The sequence below is a fragment of the Hypomesus transpacificus genome, chromosome 3 (assembly GCF_021917145.1).
Source record: "Hypomesus transpacificus isolate Combined female chromosome 3, fHypTra1, whole genome shotgun sequence".
In the NCBI taxonomy this organism is placed as follows: Eukaryota; Metazoa; Chordata; class Actinopteri; order Osmeriformes; family Osmeridae; genus Hypomesus; species Hypomesus transpacificus.
The window spans coordinates 10,808,971-10,830,489 of NC_061062.1; the positions used below are offsets into that span (position 1 = coordinate 10,808,971).

Sequence of the window (21,519 nt, forward strand, 5' to 3'; positions counted from 1 at the left end):
TTTAGTGAGAGATTAACAGAAATTGGTGTATGGTTAAGAAGGCTGGATTTGAACCCAGGCTGTTGCGGTACTGCAGCCAGTTTTCAGAGCATGCACACTAACCCAGTGAGCTAACAGGGGAGCCATGCATTCATCTGGTGTTCAAATTTTTGAAACTTGTGTGAATCGATCGAAGACTGAATCGCGATTCATATGTGAATCAATTTCCCCCCCACCCCTAATTATAATCCAACATATTTTACCCTTTCCCCTACCCACCCCATGCAGTCTTTTTCTATTAAAACAAAAACTACTTACATTAGTTAACATGTAAGACAACAAAGTCTGATTGAATTTAATGTATTCACTGGGGTTGAAGACATTTCTAAGGATATCCTTACATATTAACATATGAGAACAGTACATGTTTCTCTTCGTAATGGTTGAATAATACATTTAATGAAGAAACACTTTAAATGTAACCATGACGTAATGTATCAAATATTAAGAGTAAACGTCAGATGTGTACCTTGGACTTTGTACCATTCATTTGCAGCAATAAAATTGATAAAAATGCCTGGTTTGAAGCTGGTTCAGTAAGCATGAAGTCATTTCTCTCCTTGCAAGTGTTTATAAATCTTATTTTCTCGGAAACTACTGCAATGCATAAGCACAAAAATGATATTACTAACCTTATAAAGAGGCCTGGGAGAGTGTAAAAGTATACTTAAGCAAACATGCACTTAAAATGTGCTTCATCTATTTCGTAGGCCTTGGTGTGAGGTAATGAGAGAGGGGGTCAGGGTTTCTGTGTGAACCCTCTTGTTGCCCATAAAGTGACCAGCCTCTGGAAGAGGCTGTGTCGGGTGCTGAGCCCACACTACCACCACACACCTCTAATATGGTAGGTACAGACAGCTTGTAATGGTGTTGTCCAAACCATGAAGTCAATAAATGTTGTGGTTCCAGCACAAGAATGTACAGACATTGTATGTTTCATATCGAGATTAAGCCAACTAAGAGGATGACATCAACACCAAAATGACCATACCATAACTTTATTGTAGATATACTTGGCTACAATTACAAAAAGGAAAAAAACAAAAGAATATTAAAGGTATTCGTGATCCATAAGGTGCAGACTGCAAACCACTGCAGCACGGTATTACAGTATGAGTGAGAAGTATATATTTTTTTTCCTCTCGTCAATGTCCCTTAAAATTCAGCTGCAGGTTGTGATGGCCCATAATTTCCCATACTGAAATCATTACATCTATCCAGTTCCATTCTATTTTGCTCCAATCTGCTGGTGTTCCGCTGTATGGAAACAAAGTTCATTTGCCCTAAAGTCATCGTTGAGAGTCCTCACTGGCTTTGCTGGAGCAACTTACTGCTGTAAAGAGTGCATTTGATTTAGATATCTGTAATTTCATGTCATTTGTCATCAAAGGCATTTCTTTATGGCCTGTACACTTTCATCCTTGACCAATTTTTCAGCCCTTGTTTACCAATGCAAAGAGCTGGAAAATTGTTTCATTAGACCAAAATACTAACACAAAGTGAAATACACAAGGGGGGAGGGGGGAACCTCTTTACTAGACATGCACTATTCCATATGGAACTAGTTAACTGGAATCTGGGGGGTGAAATAATAGACTAAACATAATTCAAGTCATGCCTGTCCAAAAACATGGTCGTTTCTAAGGTTACATTACAATTCAATATTCAAAACGAATCATATTTAAGGCAGGACATCAATGTATACACAATACATACATTGAGCCCCAAATCACAGAGATCTCTACTTTTATTTACTACAGTGTATTCATCAGATAACCTGCAGGCACAATGTATCTTTCGTCAGATCATTTCTTCTCCTAAATACAATTGTAAAATACCAGCTATTGAACAGCAGCAAAGCCTGAACCACATTTTTTTTTATTAATCATTTTATTTTTGTATCTGTATTGTTTTTACTTCCTCAACGTAACGACATATCATATACACTTTTTCATCTCGCTCTTTCACTCTCTGACATGAGGTAACGTATGGCGCCCAAGTGCAATGCTCAATTGTGCTACATGTACAAAATAAAATAAAGCAATAAAAAAAAAGGAAAAAAAAGAAACGAAAACTCTGCCTGTAAGAAAAGTGTAGCAAACCATAGAGGACTACCTTTACAAGTTAACTGCCAAAGACAATTCAACACTGAGGTTTCAGAAATTTCATGTTGCTAGATCAATTATCTTTTTGTAATTATGAGAATATCCTTATTTTTATCCACCAAATGACAATGGGTGTGGCACTGTATGAGCGATTTCACATTAACTTGAGTGTAGTCCACATTTCAGCTTGAGGCCAAGAGAATTCCATGAAAACAAAACCAAATGACATGATATTAAATTAATGTCAAACCAGTTCTTATAGTGTGTTAATAAGATAACACCCCAACATAAAGCCCAAACTGTGTTAAAATTCCAAGGTCCGCCAGGATCAAACTCATGCTTGACAATGAATCCCAGATTGCACTCTATTTCACAGCTTAAGCATTTCAGAAGAACTGAAAAGGGAGCTCAAAGTAAGTAACTTCTACCACAGTTAGCACTTGTGATACTTATGTTAACTTTCAACAGTTCCTATCTTTTGGAAGTCTGACTATGTAAATGAATATTTAATGTTAAAGAGCCAAATTAATTGTAATAAATTCACACATACTCAAAATGAACAAACAGCACAGCTGTAGCTACTTTCTGGCTGTAGCTTGATTATAATTATACTAATTCCAAAGGCACTGTCTCAGCTTGCACTCCTTCAGTTGACAAAAATATATAATATCAAATTGATACAAGTTTACTCTGGGAATGTTGAGTGCAAAGCATTGTCTTGTGTTTCAATAGATGTTCTATGTTCATGTATATCTTGGTTTTAAAAGGTACGTATATCACAGTAAAAAGACTACAGTATATGCCCCTAACATAGCTATTAGTCAAATTGCAGGCATTTCCAGAAATAAGTATAGTTCATTCTTGTTTATATAATGATATAAGACATAGTGACTGGCATTGATCAGAGTGCAGTATCTTCTGAGGTAGTAGCACCTACAGTGGGATTTGATGGCTTTACCATACATTTGTCAGCCATACTAACACATAGCTTAAAAGTATACAATAAATATATATATATCGTGTTCAAATACTGTACAATCCTTAACAGGAGTCTGAAATGAACGGACCTTGAGGACTACCAATAAAAATCTGGTTCCTCGTTTAGACAATGTGGAAGATACAAGTGATGTAGCTTCACCCGATGTTTTGGGGCAACAAGAGTATAAGATTGTTTCAGCGCTGGTAACCACACCCTGGTTGGTACCCAACCGCTGGTAGGCTACACAAGGAATGCAGAGGGAAATAAATGAGCTTCAGAGTGGTATGAGAGAATTCAAATTCAATTATCTTCCAAAAGTTATATATGCAATTTAGAGTGCAATCTGTTTCTCTACAGGCAATGAAAGGACCCTTCAGACCATCGGGTAATATGAATGCATTGTGTGTATATATAAAATGATATGGTGTATGCTTAGGCTTATGTTTGGAGAATACCCTTGGTGTCAACCCCAAATCTTCAAGCTTTCAATCCAGGGAGGATGGGTCAGGGTAAGTGGATGGGGGGGGAACACAGCTCACCTCTAAAGCTGGATGGCTGATAGAACAGGACAACCAACAACAGATTTTAAAAGGTCAAATAAAGAGGTATTATAGTTACAGTGCAAAAAGATGAGAAATTCAAGCTTAATACAAAAAACATAGCACCAAAAAAAAGCATGCAATTAACTGAGGTATTCAAGTGAAAAGGGCTGATTGATACAAGGAGGGGAAGGAGAAAAAAAAAAGACAAGGAAAAAAACATTTAGGCAAGAAGCCGTCCACAAAAGGTGTTTGAACTAAAATTTAAATAAAAACCAAGGCTGGTATCTGTATCCCTTAGAACTGACTTCACATGTGCAACCCTGTAGTGTCACATCTGCTATAGCTTTGGTAAGTGATGGATGTGAGAACAGAGTTGGTTGGATTATTACCTTGCAGCTCCTAATGACTAATGTATTTTAAAAGGTGCTCCGTGTCATTCAGAAGTATCCAATTCATATAAAATATGCAGCATATTGCTTGGGTGATATGTTTTCCTCTTATGTGTGTACTATCAAAACCCAACGATTCAGTAAATGAAAGAACAAAAATGAAAAAACAACATTTAAATGCTTGAAAATGACTGTCAAAAGGAACATGCCCGTTCTTGGTATCGAAATACATTTTGCTGGAACCAAGGGGATGACTTATGTCATAATAAACATTTAATATCTCTTTCTCTTTAGATATATTGATAGATTCTTTTCGTTTATATATAAGCCATTCAGTTGCCATGGTTAATACATAAGTTACACAAACATGCATCCTCGAGTGCTGTTAAAAACTTTGAAATTACAGTAACTGGGAATGTTGAATTTCTATCCATTTCTCAGGATGAGGGAGGGCCTTAGCAAGTAAGGCAGAGAATAGAATAATAAATTGTTCTATATATATCGCTACGCATATGATTTTGGTGTTCATTTGACCACACAATTCTCCACATAACAGACCCTAATGGAATAAGTGCAAAAATTATTAAGAACACCATCAAGACAGAATTTTTTTTTGTTTCTTTTTTTTTTTTTTTTTTTTCAACAGAGGTGACACTGGTCCTGCCCTGGTGGTGTCTATCCGTTAGTCCCACCTGCCACAGCGAGTACAACTGCCACTAGTGCAGGCTGAGGGGTTTAGCGTATTGTTTTTTTCTCTCTTTGTTTTACACCTTTGATTTGAACTATGTACAAACTAACACTACATGTAATACGCATTAGCCTCACATCTCACTGACACAAAGCAAAGGTTAAACAAACAAAAGAACAGTGAGAAATAGACAAAGCGACACCTGACCTTTTTTTTTTTTTTTAACACTTTGCTAAACGTTAATAAAGCACTCTTGTGATTACACAAAGCAGAAGAGAGAGGGAAAGTAAGGATTGTGTTCGCGCAAAAAAAAAAAAAAATCCAATATGAAATCCGCTGCGGTGTCGGCCCGCGTGTCTAGTTGTCCCCCAGTGTTCCCTGGCTGCCTTGGTTGTGCCATTGTGGGCAGAAGATACAGGTTTTAAATATGTGATTGCTAGCAAAGCGTTAGGTTTCTATTGTCTGTAGCTAGGATGCTAGCAACGTTGGATTAGCTAGCACGAGAAAGAAGCTCAGTTGTTCTGGACCTGAGGTTGGTTGGCTTTCAGGCTGCGCAGTGCTCGTCGAGCGGCGGCAGACTTGGCGATGCGGTAGCTGCGGCCCACACCTTTGAACTTGCCCTTGCCCACGACCTCCACCGTCACCCGGACCTTGCCGTCGTACGTCCGCTCCGCAGGACTGAGAGGGCATGGAAAGCAGGGTTAGAACCGAAGGTGAACACTTAGACGGACCGGCATGGATTGGCTGACAGCAGCACCAAGTTGATTGATTAATGTATCGTTTTAATCAATCGATATACGCACAGAAATACAGCACAACTACATTTTAAAAGCCTGAACATGAATACCTATGCTAACATGGGGACATGAGCAGCATCAGTGTTATTTGAAAGTACATTCTGATTCAAGAGGAGACAAAGGACACAGTAGTGGACATGTTCCCACCTGAACTTAGCTGTCTCTGGCTCCATCTCCAACAGCTCTCGCACCGGAGAGCGGGGGACGTTTGCTGAGAATTTCTCTGCGAGGGGAACGAGAACTTTAGAATATGACTCCCTCATCTCTTAAACTTCTTGCCAGGGTGCCACCAGGACACAAGATATGAATAATATGAGAACATTTGCACATTGCAAAAACATGGTGGGCCTCCCTGCATGAACCGCCGAACAATCAGAGACAAGGAAAATAAAATAGTGGTGCAGTTTGACTCTGCGTCTAGTTTTCCTTACCTATAAGTGGCCTCATCATTGGATAATACACTTGCCACACCGTCTCAAGTGACATCCTGCTATCCATGTAAATTGCTCCGGCTAGCGACTCGAAGATATCCCCCATGGCCTTTGGGACCTCAATGTCCTCCTCTTTCTCCTCATCTTCCTCTGAGCGGCGAAGCTGAGTGAGGTAAAGAAAAGGAGACAAAAACACAAATTGATTTGTTAGTGGTGAAGATGTCCTCAAGGGGATGGTGTAAAACAACTTGGCTTCCAAGACAAAATGTTGTTCAATTCAGAGAAATAATGCTAGGAATTTTAACCCAGCCTATTCATGTGCCCATTTAGTGTCAAATGAATTCTGTGAGTAAAAGGGGAAGACAACATGGATACATTTGATTATGTTACTGTTGCAACCTTCTGTTCACCGTGCTTGGTAGCTGAGGCTACTTTCTGATGAAGCTAGAAAATGGGCGACAGACTTTCTTGACTGACCACTGGAATATACAGTAGTACTATGCACTTCTGATCCTTGATCTTCTGCTGTACCTTACACTATTTGTAAGTCGCTTCAGATAAAAGCGTCTTGAATGAATTAATGAATAAAATGTCAAGAATACAAATCGATTTCTCAGGAAGTCTCAAATCCTTTACACATACAAGCCAACACAACATCCTATGGTTTTAATACCTCGAACGACCACACTACAATTGACTCCACTTAACTATAAATGTGCCCCTTTTCTGTTCAACAGTTACTAAGTCTAATACTTAGGCATAAAACAAACTAGTTGAATATGACATTCAGATCCAAGACAGTCTTTGAGACTAATTCAGTCCAACAGCATCTCTTCCTTGAATCTACGAAATCCAAAACAGCCAGCCAATGTCTTGGGACATGCCGTTTAAAAATGTGCAGACATGTTAACACTTAAGTGATGATCAGATGTAGAAGACCCGCCACACACCTCAGAGTCCATGCCTTGCATCTCGTTCTTCTCCAGCTGGAATTGCACAAAGTCGTCAATGACGTGGAACAGCTCCGGTGAGACGGCCTTGAAGTACTTGTGGTAGTCATACTTGACGGCCAGCGAGGCGAAGATGGTGTTGTTGACGAGCGCAGAGCGCAGGTCCGTGAGCACGCCAGGTGAGTGCTGGCGCGGGTCTTCATAAAGGTGCTTAGTTATGAGGTAGTCTAGGATTGCATCGCCAAGAAACTCAAGCCGCTGGTAACAATCTGGGAACGGGAGGAAAAAACAGAGAATGTGTTGTCAGCTATAAGAACACAGAGTTGTTGAACAGTTAGACAAAAGAAAGCATACGAGAGACACTAACGGCACCTGGTCAGGTATTCAATCCACAAGGTTGATCCGATGTAATATCACCAATATTACCTCTGATAATAGGTGCTTGTAGTTGTTGCACTCACCTGTAATGGTATTGTAATGGTAGGAGGCGTGAGTGAAAGCCTGCAGCAGGTAGGCCTTGTTCTGGAAGGTGTAGTTGATCTTCCTCTCAAAGTTCTCAAACCCGGAGATGAGGTGGTTCAGGGTGCGCTCCGCGTCAGGGTGGTCAAACATGCAACGGGGTGGGATCTTCAGCCAGCCGTAGTGGAGGTCAAGTGTCGTGGTCAGGGCAGTCATGACCTCACTTATACTATTTTGGCTTTTCCTCTCTACTGGCAACACCTGTTCAAAATGAATGAAACATTTCCATTGAACACCAAAAAGTTTACAAAATGCTCTATTTTAAGAAGCGGAATTGACTCAACACAATTACGTGCCCCGAGTTTGGCACAGTCAGGGATCGCAGTTCTTTCATGTCAGGTAAAGCAGCCGCACAGCCGAGCAGAGGCCATGGTCGAAGGCCTCACCTTGAGTCCGAGGGAGCAGAGGAACATCTGGGCGGCTCTCTCTCCACAGCTGGTGAGGTAGCACCCCAGCAGCGCCTCCACGCAGTCGGCTATGCTCTTGTCGGCGATGCACTGCTCCGTGTGGAGGTCGTATGAGATGGACTGCTTGCCCAGCTCCGCCCCGCAGTTCTCCTCCGAGGGGTTCCAGAATCCCACCACAAAGTCGTCCTCCTCGCCCGCCTTGCTGGGGTCCAGGTAGCACATGGCATCCCACGAGCTGTAGTCAAACTCCTCCGCCCCGCCCGAGACGCTCCCCCCGGCGGCGGCCGCGTCCGAGGCGTACTGGGCCGCGGCGGGGTGTGAGGACTTCTTAGGGGGCTTCCACTCGCTGGGAGGGTCGGCCGCAGGGGAGGGGGACGGCGAGGGTGAGGAGGCGGCAGCCGGGGTGGGAGAAGGGGGGAAAGTACTGAGGGAGATCTTCTTGCCGAAAGCCCCTGAGCCCATGAGCATGTTGTCGATGAACTTGATGTGCTCATGGTAGTACTCCAGGTCGTCCTCCATGTTCGCCTCGTCCTTGGGCTCCTCCTCCTCCTTCCACATGAGCTCCTCTTCCTCCTCAGGCTCCTCCGCTTCCTCCTCCTCGTCTTCGAAGTCCTCGCCGGCTCCGTTGGCCAGAGGGTCCTCTTTGGCCTGACAGGAGGAAGGAGAGAGACGTGGAAATTTGGAGTGAGCAAATTAAGCAAAAAAAAAAAAAAAAGTGGAATTCGAGAAGTACAGAGAGGAAAGGGCAAGAGAAAGTGAAAAGGAATGACAAATGATGATTGCCAGTGTGATTTTTATTTTTGTTAAAACAGGAGTGGAACGAAGACAGAGAGGTACATAGAAAAGATTACAACTTGAAATGTATGGTTTTATTATTAAGATAAACTCCTATAATCCAGGGCCATTGACTTTTAAAGACACGGTCAAGGATTTCAGTGGGATTTGGGGAGATTATAGTCTCAGGATTTCAGTCTAACCGCAGCATTAGGTCAGTTAACAGGACTTGTGTAAGGAGATGCTGCCTATCCAAGTCAATGACTCATTCCTCTAATGCAATACAATCTCTGACGGGTGAATGGAATTTTGCATTTATAACTGTTATTGTTCCATGATCTTGACCATGTGGGACATTAAGGCATGTTCATTAGGAATCAATGACAACGTTTTTGACATTTTATATTGTAATGAAAGAGACCTGATACTGAGGATTACTTCTCCCTTAGTAACTCACACGATTTAAGGAAATGCAGGCTAGCCAACCTAGTTGTATCCAACTGTGGCTGACCTATACTCTGAAACACATCTCCTTACCACCACCTGACCAGACAGCTTCCAAACCACTACCCATGTCCTCATTTTCCTTGGTCTATAGAAACTGGGGCTATATATAATATATATAATTATATATATATATATTTTTTTTTTTTATCACACAACTTAAAATATATATCCTACAGGTTGAGGGCATAAATGCTACATAACACAATTCAGCTCTCATGTAATGATGCATATAAAGAGTACACCTTCCAAAAATTCAAAAGAAATATCCATTATTACCTACATGCTCAAAGGAATGATGGCAATATGGATATTTGGAAGGAGGAAGCCTGCTCTCTAGTGGCTTGGTGATGCAAATCACAAACAACTGCAGAGGAAGGAAGCTGCACCAGTGAAGAGACAAGCGTACCTCATCAGAGTCCCACTTGTCAGGGCTGCTCTTGTCCTGGTTGACAACGTAGCCAGGGGGCAGCCAGTTGACTGGGGGGTCAAATATGGAGACCACCATCCTGCTGGGGAGACCCTTCTTCTTTCCCAGACGGTATAAATTACAGTTGCTCACCTGACAGTGAAGGATTAATGGTGTAGGTTCATTGAAAAGACAAATACAACAATTCAAATTGTGAAGAGAAACCAAAAAACCATGAACACCAGCGCCCAAACTGTCGTGAATAACTCCAGTAAACATGGGCTCTCTACCTTCTTGCTCCTCATATAGGACAGGCGCCCCTCGTGCGCGTCAGGATAGGTGCAGAACAGGTAGGTGGTGATGGCATGCTTGAGGAAGGAGTCGCCCAGCATCTCAAGGCGCTCCAAGTTGAAGCCATCGCTGGCGTTGGACAGGGTGAGGGCCTGTAGGATGAGGCCCGGGTTGGGTCCCAGGGTCTTGGGGGAGTCTGCTGCCGAGGAGGTGTCAGGTGAAGGTTCTGAGGAAGCGGTAGGCCCCTTGGCTGCAAGGTGGCAGCCGTCTGAGGTAGGTTTATTCACACGTCTGTGGCCCTCACAGGGCTCTGAGGTCCTCCCTGGTCTACATTCGTCGCTGGCCTGGGGTTGAGGCAGGTTCCGGGGCTGGGGAGCAGGAACTGATTTCTGGTTCTCGGTGCTGGGGGAGGGGTGCACAGGAACTGAGGTAGTGGTTTGTGTCATTACATGGCTCTCCAGCGGCAAGACAGCCTGGGAGCGTTGGCAATTCTTGTCACATCCGTCAAGGTGCGTTTCATGGCCGCCGCCGTGTTCGCCGGCGAGGGCAGTGCCGTTAGTGAGGTTCCTGGTGCAGGCGGAGTTTTGGTCTTCAGGCTCCGTCTCCAACCCCTCGGCATTGTGGGATTTGTAGTCCTCAGAGGGGTCAGAGCCCTGGTTGGGTGGGGAGGCGTGGATACTACATGGTTGCTGGGCATCAGGTGAGTCGGGTGCTACAGTTGTATGGTGTTTACAGTGATCCTCGCTGTCCTCGGCACACGAACCAGAACAGGAAATGAACGACTTGCTGTCGATCGACCTTTTCCAGCCAAAGTCCAAGTTTGGATACCTAGATTTTAACAAATACAATGTGAGGGATCAGAAAATAGCCCACAGTAAAAAAATAAAAATAAAAAAAAAAGGGCCCCAAATATATAAGGCTGTTTTACAATCAAAATTGATCTTCAGTCAGATGTAATCTCCAGGAAACAACTTACACCAAATGGTTTTACCATTGAGGTGCACAACTAATATAATGCTGTAACACCTGTAAATAGGACCACCTACTAAGGCCCAGAGATCCTAAGACGTGCTCCAAGCCACACTGAGCAGGTGTACCTGAAGTCGGGGGGCAAGGTCTGGGCTCCCACCCCGGCATCGCTGGCTGTCTGAGCCCGGAGCTCCTCGGCGGTCAGGAGGCAGTGGAGGCGGTACAGGATACTGGGCAGGCACACAGCCTTCCTCCACAGGGAAGCAGGGATGGGGTGGATGGCACACAGCTCTGGGACCAGGATCTTTGAAACAGTCCAAAAAAACAAAGATTGATTGGTTAACGCCCCAGCATGTAATTATGTAAAAAATTATTTGTATGTACACCGTTCACTTGATTTGTTCTACCTGCTTGTTTTGAAGACTCTCCCATTTGGCCTTCCTCTTCTCAGCACTGCTGAGAGGGAGGGCTTTTCCTTTCTGGTTCAAGTGACGAGGGGTTAACAGGTTCAGTCTGCAAAGAGACAAGGACACAAATCTAGTTAATATGTGAAATACAAATATAAATAAAAAAAGAACAATATACTGCCAAACAACAATGTAGATGAAGATTTGATTTAATATCAAAATGTTTTTGTCTTGTGTACAATGCAAGACAATTCTTATCATCCATGTTGGTGTTTTTTGTTGTTGCCGTCTGACCTGGAGGAGGTGTGGTCGACATCCAGGAGGGGCTGGTTCAGGTTGGACAGGTCCAGGTTATACTTGGTTTTGTAGTACTCTGCAAACGTCTCGTACTCTGGTGAAGGGAACTTGCTGAGTGGGGTGAGGTCCGTGTACACATCAGCCACGTAGAAGCGGTGCGGCTGGTCAAAGTTGCGATACCTGGTTGAATGGAGAAGTGGTCAGGGCTAACTAAACTAACATGTATTTTGGTAGGTTCAAAAATATATCAGTATTTTGTAGATGCACGACTTAACCAATCCCAACGTGTAAAGTACTGAAAATGTCTCATAGTGATACATTGTCTGTCACCATATCAAATGGGTGTCAAGTAAGTATACCTTGGAATGATGACAGCGTCCTGGTAGTCCTCCAGTTTGAAGCTGAAGGGGTTCTGCTTGGTGTACAGGGTGGTGGGAATGCCGATGCGTGCCTCAGACTTCTCAATGTCTTCCATGAACTTAAAGTCCAAATCTAGAGTGTTGGAATCATCCACTGGAAGGGGAAAGCATTGTTATCGGTTCAAACTTGACAGAGAGCAGTAAATTAAGCTCAGCTCCGATCGCCATTGCAAAGAGTGAGGTTCCATACTGCCTGTTTCAAAGTGTTCCACTAACCATAGTTGAGCGGTAGTACACAATAAGCAGAGTCCGCTTGCGTGGGCCTGAACTCCAGAGCCGGCTTCTCTAGACGCAGGATGTGGGAAAATATGTACTGGTGCAGGCGTGTGATGAGATCCAGCTGGGCCGCACTGAGGGTGAAACCTAACTTCTGCAGCTCAATGGAGATGGTCACCTCGCCCGAGCGCGTGTACACTGGGAAGTGGGGGATCTGGGAGGAGAAGAGGCAGGTATGGTGACATGGGTATGCCTGCGATATCAGTTAACTTTTAAACATAAAATCCAAAGTAAATTGGTGCTGAGCTTGACAGTCTGAGATACACTATGAGTTTGTCTGAAGGTAAGTACACAGAACTATTTTCATTTTGTAATTTGACTGAGGGTTAGTTTACTTACCCGAGGAATGGGTTTGGCCGTCAAGATGCCGAAGCACCTTGTAGTGTCCTCAGGGGGATAGAGCTTCCTCCTGCGGAAGTTGAGCTCGTCTGGGAGAGGGGTGGTAAGGACCATGCCTATCACGTACAGGTAGTAGGACTGCGCTGGAACAGGGTAACTGTCCCGTAGACACTCCGGTATCTGGGGAAAGAGAGAAAGTTCTCCTTTTCGTCTATTCCCCATGAGCTTCTTGGGATAATAATAACAACAACAATAATAGTATTTACATTAGTATTTACAATACACTTAATATTTAGATAAAATGTCAAAGTGCTACAGGTTAAAAACAAGAAAGGGTGCTAAAAATCATGTCTAACAAAAAACAACAGAACAACAAAACAAGAAAATAGGACAGAATAAGAGAGTCAATCAGCCAAAGGCTCTGTTGAAAAGGTGGGTTTTGAGGTGGGGAGACCAGGGAGCAGTCCATCTTCTCATTAGAGGGCCTATTGACATCTCATATCAAATCGTTAGGTCGTTCTGGAACCCTCTGAGGTGGTTCAATGAATCAATTAAATGACGTACGGCTTTGGGGTAGCACTGCCTCCTTTTGGTGGAACCCGGACGGCCTGGGACACTGGTCTCTTCTTCATCATGGAGGTCCAGCTCCTCCTCGTACTTCACTGTCTCCTTCCCCACGGGCATCAGGTGGTCATCCAGCTCCCCTGGTGGAGGAGAGAATGATGCTGCTGAATGACTGTCACAGAAGCCTACAGGGTGACCTATCAAATATCTTCTGTTGATTTTTACCTATCTTGTGAAGCTTCTCGCAACATAGAAGTGCAACTGCTTTCTCTGCAAGTCTGCCACAATTCATTATTGGCCCCTGTCACGTGGAAAATGACTACATTAGCATTCAAACAACAACATCACTACTTTTTCAAATGACCATGTCATCAGGTCTGAAAATAATCTCAACTGGATGTACATCATGGTGCTTCCCTACCTTGACGGGCACTCTCAGAGGGGAGTTGATAGGCAGGTAGAGAGTGGACTGGTAGCGTCCATCCTTGAGCTCCGCCGTCTTGCACTTGGGTGCCAGGTGGGTGAATGGGTCACTTGGTAGTCGGGCACAGTACCTGTCGGGTAAATGGAATTACACTGTCAAGAGCGGAAGGCTGGTGAAATCCCCGCTGAAGTGACACACGCTTTTTTCCAAAACAATTGCCATCTGCTTCTGAAGATTGAACATTTTAAGTTGAAGATTATTTTGAAAAGAACCTGAGGAAATGTGTGTCGATTTAGAAGATCTCCAAGATATGAACCGAGGTAGTTCAATCAGGTGTATAGGTCAAACCTTCTCCCAATGATAATATTTAGTTAAAAAAACACAACCACATAGAAAACAATCTACTTGCAAGAGCTAACATGGTCAGTGTTTGGAGCTTGCTGGGAGTTCAGGCAACAAATACCTGTTGATGTGCCCAATGGCTGTGTTGATAGTCACTCTGGGGCCTCCATCCTCTGAACGTAGCACATAGGGTGGAAGAATGTTGTCATCGTCCAGCACTTGCTCCACCTCAAAGTCACTCGCTTCTGCAGACTTGGAGCACTTGTTCCTCAGGATCTGGACAAAGAAGACATATGTTCATCATGGCCATTGTGCTAATGAGGACAGTCCCCCCCAGCTTTGTGAACCCTTAGTGACTATAAATGTGACGCTTTCAACTGAAGGTTGAGTCAATTCCCATCCAAACCTGGAACATTGGGTTTTAGTTAACATGGGGCCTAAAGATGGGGCCTAAGTCACTCAGATGTACCTTTTCTATGGCCTTATAGGTCTTGAGGTCCTCCTCAAAGGTTTTAGTCCTCTCGCTGTCAGCCAGCATGATGTAGTTGGAGACAGGAGCTCTGGCTCGGCCTTTAGACTGCACATAGGACCTGTACTCAGTGGGCAGGTCAAAGCGGACCACCAGGTTGCACTTGGGTATATCCACCCCTTCCTCCACAATGCTGGTGGCAATAAGCAAGTTGGTTTCGTGTGCCCGGAATTTGCGGAGGACCTGAGAAATTCCCATGAAAAAAGGGTCAGACCAAACAGACACAATGGCTCTACCATTCTGATATCTGAATCTCAACGACACATAAATAAAGGATGCCAGAAGCATAACAATACACGGTCAGTTCTTACTTCCTCCTGCTTCCTGAACTCCACCTCCATCTGCTTGTTTCGGGGCTGGTTCTTGCCGATGCTGTGGCCAGTGATGAAGTTGCTGCTGATGTAGGCCAGCTCGGGGTCCTGCTTTCCTGCCTCCTTAATCAGCCTGAGAGAGATTGCCAGTGTCATAAATAACAACTTATGAGCTTTAATTCATTTTTTGACTTGTAAGGACAGTGTAACTAGTAAAATGGTACCAACTATTTGTTAATAAACAAAATAGCATTATGTAAAGACCAGTGTTAGGAGTAAAGCATTTGCCACAAACTAAAATAAATCCCCTTTCTTTCCTACTTCTTGGCAGGTCGTATGCATGTATAGCTTAGCTAGTGAGATGGCAGAAAGGACAGCCTTTACGGCATGGAAGTATAATTTAGAATTTGTGGGTGAAAGGGGCAAGAACATCACAATGAAATGCATATTGTGCCTTGGTGTGTGGCAGCTGCAAGGTGCTCTACTTCTAATTTGAAGCACCTGCAAGCTTTGCACAGAAGCTCCATAACACTGGTGGCAAAGCCCATTGAGGACGATCAATGCTACAGCTCAAACAGCACGGCCTAGCTTTTAATTCCGCTAAAGCTGTCCCTCCGAAGCAAAATAAGGGAACCCGATCGATGTCAATCCTCCTCAAACATACCGATTTAAGACAACTGCTGTGTAGCGCCTCTCCACAAAGATGATCCCACACAGGATGTTGGTGAACGGAGACGGAAAGTTGGCCTCGGGCTTCTCCTTCACCTCCACCTCCTCATCCTCGTCTTCATCCTCCGAGTCGCTCCAGGAAACATAGTTGTCCTGGTTGCGGTTGTTGTACCACTCCACACTCTCAAACTGCTGCCGTTCGAAAGGTTTGTACTCGTGGAGGATCTCCAGTAGACGGATTACCTTGAAGTAAGGATGTAGATGTTATTATATGACATCTACTCCCTTTGGAATCTGACTTAACGTTAGCAATTTTAAAGACAAGGGGCTTGAATTGGAAAAGGGGCAATAAATGCCAGAACCCATACTTTGGGTGTGACAAACTTGAGGTCCAGCGAGGCAGGGGAGAAGTGCTCCTCGCAGAGGGCGTGCACCTTGCGCAGGATGGTGTCGGTGAACAGCAGGAACTTGCGGTTGAGGTCCTCTTGCTCGTGCTTGATATACTTCTGGAGCTCGCGTACCATGATGCCTGCCACCTTGTCTGCGCACCATGGTCCCAAGACCAGCAGCACAGCCCGGCAGTCGCTCAGCACCTGAGGGGACATCATCATCGTTAATCGACATAGTAACAAGAGGTGCCATTGTACATTGTATTGCACTTACATCACTCATAGCTGCTACGTGTTCTATGCTGGATTCCTCATTCGGAAATAACTCAATCTTCCTTTTCAACCAATGAGGTTTCTCTCTCATGGTAAGGCTTAGCCCTCATTCTTAAATGGTAAGTTTCGAGGACATCTGCTGTTAAATTATCAGGGAAGTCAGATACTCAAAAAGGTAGCTGTAGCTCTATTCCTTTCTGCGAGGCTCACATACCTGTTTGGAGATGAAGGTGGGGTCTCTGTCCTCCCGGGCCACAGGGATGTTGCAGTCGTTGAGGAAGTGGAGAGCCTCATCCAGCTCTCCCAGGAGATGCTCCGACAGGCCACTCTTGTCCAAGTAAGGTCCACAATCCAGCACCACCTCTCTGGGCTGGGATGCATATCTGATACACACACACGGAATACTTTGACACACACTTACAAACACGGTTTTACCACAACGAGAAGGCATCTTGCGGCGTATATTCTGTCTGTGTCGAAGCTCATTATGACACCACCAACGCCTCGTTTCAATTACTGCAGAAGCAATGGTGCACATGAACACGTGTTGATGTCGAGGTATACGTACCGGTCCAGGACTACAAGGTCTGTGGCCGTCTCAGCGTTGCTCCTCAGGATGCGCTCCAGGTTCTGGATTTTCTGCTCTAGTTCAGATGGGTCACACTTGCCATTTAGAATGGAAGCGGTGAGACCCAGGATCCGAGGGCTGCACGGACAGCCCTCACATAGCTGAAAGACACACGGAGGGCGAGGTTCAGTCAATGCAAAACACCTATATGGGTAATGGTGTGGACGACATGCATCAGTGTCTGGCTGGTTCATGCTCAATCTCAAGGTCCTCCTCATAACCTACAATAACTAGTCTGGCCTGGCTAGCCATGGTCTTTTGTAATCAAACAATAGTTGTCCATCAAATACAATTGGCCTGCTATATTCATACTTTGACAAGTAGGGAAAAAACATGCTTTAATGCGTTTAATATTGAACAATGGATACAAGTGCATTGGCAATAGGACAAGGACTGACACCTTATAATTTCCAACATGGCGGATATAATGACTATTCATCCATCTATGCCTGTCGTCTTTTCATATAGCAGGAGGCATATACGGACACGCTCATGCTACAAACGTAATGCATAGGTAGACTATGTCATTTCACCTTCATTATCTCCCGATAGGGATGGTCCGTGATTGCCAGGTGACATTCGTCAAACACCACCAGGTTGATTTTTGATAGTGGCAAGATTCCATTCTTCAGGACATGCAGGAAGATATGACACGTCATTACCAACACCTAGAAGAAAAGATGACAAATTGGGATAGGAAAAAAGATGAGGAGTGGAACACAACAATGTCAAGTGAAAAGAAAATCTACAGTGCTGTTTGCCTAGCCACCTTCACATTTGTAAAAAGTTACACCAACTTTCAGTAAAGTATTGCACCATGTCTATGATGCGTTATTCTGGTAACTTTGCAATTATATAAAATAAAATAAATGCTTCTATTTTTGGACATAAATGTTTAAGGCTGAATGCACCTGCTTTTCGACAATGTCTCGACTCCAACGTTCATCCGTCCATTCCAAGGTTCTCTCCGTGCTGGTGTACTCTCCCACTTGGAGATCAGAGTGGGTCCTAACAGTAGCTGCTTGCTGAATGACTGACGCTGCTGCACCATAGACAGGGTGGGAGAAACGGATCAGCCACTGACTGCTATGTTTCTTTAATACCCACTGCGTTCCAACAAGTTGACTTAAGCCAATCAAATTCCAAGCAGCATTAAGTGACATCTTGAGCAAGCAGTCATACCAGAGCAGGACACTGAAAAGCTACTTAGGCCTAATGAGCAAATGTGAGTAAATCGTTCTGTGGTATGACAATGATAAGGTAAAGTAAATGCTTCGACCTACCTGCGTTAACCAAGAAAACAGTCTTCCTTCCATGTTTTTGGAAGTCTCCTCGAATTTGATGGGAGAGCTCCTTTGTTAGGAGTACTGCAATAAAGGTCTTCCCTGAGCCAGTATTTAAGCAGACAATAGTATTGTGTTCTAGAGCTGCTTCAAGAAGTTCAACCTAGGAGGGCAGAAAAGTATTACACACAGAGCTGTCATAAAAGTCACAGTTGTGGTGAAATCTACATCAAGAAAATAAGGATTACAAGGCATTATAAACACCATCGGATATTTTCATGGTTGAACTCCCTCCTAATTCCTTGCCTGATATTTCCTAGGCGTGTAGATGTTGTCGTGGATGGCCTCCTGTTGCCAAGGGAGACCAAAGAAAGGCCCCATGGGTGAGGAGGCGGGGGTGACCAGCTGTAGGCCAGCCATGCTTCACGGTCAGGAGGGGTGCTGGGGCAGGGGGGGCAGGGGGGAGTTGGGTTCCTCCACTTGTCCACTCTTTATCTCATGTCTTCCTCCTTCAATAAAGCTTAACGTTGAAAAGAGATTGCAATAGAAAATATCTGGAATTATTATTATTGGATTTTTTCAAAGCCACCTTCTCTCCCTCTCGGTACCACAGAGGCAGGCACAATTGAGTTAACCTTCCGGGTGAGGGGAAGGTCACACAAATGGAAGTAACTAGTCAAGTACAGCATCATAAAATACATTAAATAAACTCACAGGTAGGGTCATAGACTCTCTTATTGACCAGGAAGAAGTTATTCTGGGCTTCATGTTCAATTTTCCACAATCAGCTCATGATACTGCCCCACATCTATCACCTGGAGGAGCTGCTCGCATACATAGGAAAATGTGGTTAGGTCTACTTACTGAAAGCATTATCTGAATCTCATTAAGAAGCAGGGGACCCCATCTTACCTCTAGGCAGCTGATAATGGGCAGTGTGTGGGCCTGAGAGACTGTTCCTATCCTGCAAACAGACTGACAACCAAGGAAATTTGAACATTAATATCTGAATGCTAAAAGTTAGAGAAGCTCAATGGTTGGAGTGGGGTATCCACATATTGCATACAGTAACATCTGCCCCAATAATTACTTTGCCACCCAGAAGTCAAGACCACACCTTTCTTCTGACCACCAATGTCTAACACAGCTGCAAACAATCCCGCAAGTCATTTTAGCTAACACGGCACAAGCCCTGAATTTCATGAAGTGCTCACATTTGCTGCTGGTTAACAAATTGTCTCGCAATGACTCAATGGAGTGAAACACATATGGCCAGGATAAATCATATCAAAATAACTTTGTACTGGGCTCAGATGAAAAGCTGCTGCTGAGTCTAACACACTATATTCCCCTCTTATTACTTTGCTTGTATCGTATTAAACAAATTAAGTAAGCACCGACGCAAAATTGTGTGGTCTGTGCAAACCATGTTTCATCCAAATCTTGACTTGTGTAATGAAATGGTAATGCAAAAGGAGACACACCGTTTATGATATTCATTGAGGTTTCTTGCATCCTTGGGTAGGACTTGGGCATAGATACAGTCTAGGCCGTAAGAGTGAATCTCAATTTCATCTCAACATCGTAGACACTATTAGGCACCTTTGTTATTCTCTAGTCTGAATCTAGGATAAGCCCTTAAACAGATATCTGCTTTTCATCTGACTATGACCCAGAAATTACATCTAATAAATAAAACACTGGTAGTCTAAAGATCTTGAATGATTACTCTACAGCCATTTTGTTTTGCATCTCAGCTTCAGAAAGACAGTGTCATTCATATGTGGCAAATGTGTAAGATCCTACACACCAACCCGTGCCACATGACATCTGTGAAAACAATTTATGCTACCATGTGAACTCAAAGGATACGTTTTTGTGTTAATGATTGAGGTTGATAAGTGTGCTGTAGGTCTAAGCAGGAAGAGATTATATTTTACTTTGACAGCTACAATAACAATAGCTAGCATAGCTAGCTAACAAAAACAGCTTTTGTTGGCTGTGACTACTGTGCTAACGTTAGTTAGCTAGCATGCTTGCTAACTTGCAGTAATTAACATAAGTCAAATGGGCTACATACAACCAAATCCTGCTGGAATATGATATGACCAACTTGACAGGCACAAGATATACAAAGATTTTAACTGCAGTGTTAATTGCACAAACTGATGGAAAACTACGTGCTTAAAAACCTTCCAAGTTGACTTGCAGCTTTTCAATTTAGGCCTCAACTAGACCTTACCTTGGCCTTTTACGATGACACCACGGCTTACTTAGTGCTGCGTCTCGCCACTAGTACTACTAGCTACCAGTACATTACCACGCTCGTTCATATTGACTTGATGTGGTTTGAAGTATTTGACACCAGCAAATATGTAGAATTGTTGACACGTTAACCTACCTAGACTATCACAATCGATGGAAACAATAAATTGGCACAATCGATTATGTGACACATTAAGTAATCTCCGATTGAGGAAAGGCAAAATCTGAACTCCCACGCGTGCAGCTAAGGCGTGCAGCTAAAGCGAGCATGCTAAATTAGCGAGAGCACCACCACGTTTAAAAGGATTAACGCAAGCTACGGCTAAAAATACTAGGTATTAGGTAAACAAGCGTACTGGTGTACTGTATGATGCGTACAATTGACAGACAAGCAAAGAGCCCGGCTACTTATCCGCGTAACGTTCCATGGGTGATGCACAACAACACAACAGTTAGCTAGCTAGCTACGTGCAAAGTTAGCTTATTGCGTGCTCTGCTAGCTACTAAAGGCGAGGCCACGGTCGCATTTTGTCTGTCGATACGGCGCGGATAAAAGTTGTTACTGGTAAGCAACATGCAATCTGAGTACCATTTAATGTTGCTCACCTATTAAATTGTCTTTATGTGGCCGTCTTGAATTAAATGTGTCCTCATAACTCGTGAAGTACCCTATCCTCCATTCCCTCCTTCTGCTGTCAGGGACAGGGATTAGTCCACGCTATTTCCAGTTCCTCTCACCTGGGCCTTCAAAACGCAACATAATTACGTAAAGTACGTAATAGTATTGTTTTCCATGCTCACACACCACGTGGGAGTGCGCGTATAGTAGTCAGGAATACAGAAACTGCTTTCGGAGCGGATTTCATGGGTAGGGGTCAGAAAACGACTGATATGGATGAAATGCAAATGTAAAAGAAGCGTGAAAAAGTCATGCTTTTATTGGCAAGTGATATATATTATTTTATAATAAGACTTTATGTCTAAAATAACCATATTGTATAGAGCTAATCACAATTACTGTTAGGCTTTCTATACAGCCAACCAATTCTATTTATTAAATATGTGTTAAACCCTTGCGTAGTTAAATCGTTGTTTTATGATGCATTTTTTTATAAAACCACAAAGATTAACGCTGGGACTTTATATGTGCATGTTTGTTTGCTGAAACCGATTTTAAACCCATTTACTGTAACTTTAAATACCAAATTAATGCACGCTGTTTTCTATGTCATTTGGTAAATGTTTTTTTTCCCAGGATAAAAACATTGTAATGGCTCATGACAAACATTGACCTCAAGATGGCAGTAAACA

The 21,519-nt window shown here is 43.5% G+C and overlaps 1 protein-coding gene across 2 annotated transcripts; it reads right to left on the minus strand.

The window, feature by feature from the left end:
- Window positions 1-1,021: 1,021 nt before the first annotated feature.
- Window positions 1,022-20,951, minus strand: dicer1 (dicer 1, ribonuclease type III). Of its 2 annotated transcripts, none has more exons than XM_047047647.1 (31): window positions 20,815-20,951; window positions 18,856-18,918; window positions 18,658-18,767; window positions 18,250-18,452; window positions 17,944-18,106; window positions 17,572-17,702; window positions 17,194-17,328; window positions 16,601-16,761; window positions 16,247-16,415; window positions 15,739-15,963; window positions 15,366-15,613; window positions 14,702-14,834; window positions 14,331-14,573; window positions 13,983-14,137; window positions 13,517-13,649; window positions 13,321-13,396; window positions 13,096-13,235; window positions 12,532-12,711; window positions 12,133-12,346; window positions 11,857-12,010; window positions 11,495-11,677; window positions 11,201-11,306; window positions 10,922-11,097; window positions 9,824-10,652; window positions 9,534-9,686; window positions 7,826-8,494; window positions 7,382-7,640; window positions 6,921-7,189; window positions 5,971-6,133; window positions 5,687-5,762; window positions 1,022-5,420 (listed from the first exon to the last, which is right to left on the minus strand). In XM_047047647.1, the coding sequence occupies exons 4-31, from the start codon at window positions 18,361-18,363 to the stop codon at window positions 5,255-5,257; spliced, it is 5,823 nt and encodes a 1,940-aa protein (XP_046903603.1). In that variant the 5' UTR covers window positions 18,364-18,452; window positions 18,658-18,767; window positions 18,856-18,918; window positions 20,815-20,951; the 3' UTR covers window positions 1,022-5,254. The 2 variants fall into 2 exon arrangements, with proteins under 2 accessions (XP_046903603.1, XP_046903595.1); XM_047047639.1 differs by having other exon boundaries at window positions 18,250-18,463.
- Between the last annotated feature and the right edge of the window lie 568 nt (window positions 20,952-21,519).

Excerpts from the sequence above, each read along its gene's own strand:
- dicer1 (XM_047047647.1), bottom strand. The coding sequence starts at position 18,363 with ATGGCTGGCCTACAGCTGGTCACCCCCGCCTCCTCACCCATGGGGCCT. Across the intron at positions 14,835-15,365 it reads ACAGCAGTTGTCTTAAATCG|GCTGATTAAGGAGGCAGGAA; the intron begins GTATGTTTGAGG and ends AATCTCTCTCAG. Across the intron at positions 12,712-13,095 it reads GGCAGTGCTACCCCAAAGCC|ATACCGGAGTGTCTACGGGA; the intron begins GTACGTCATTTA and ends CTCTTTCCCCAG.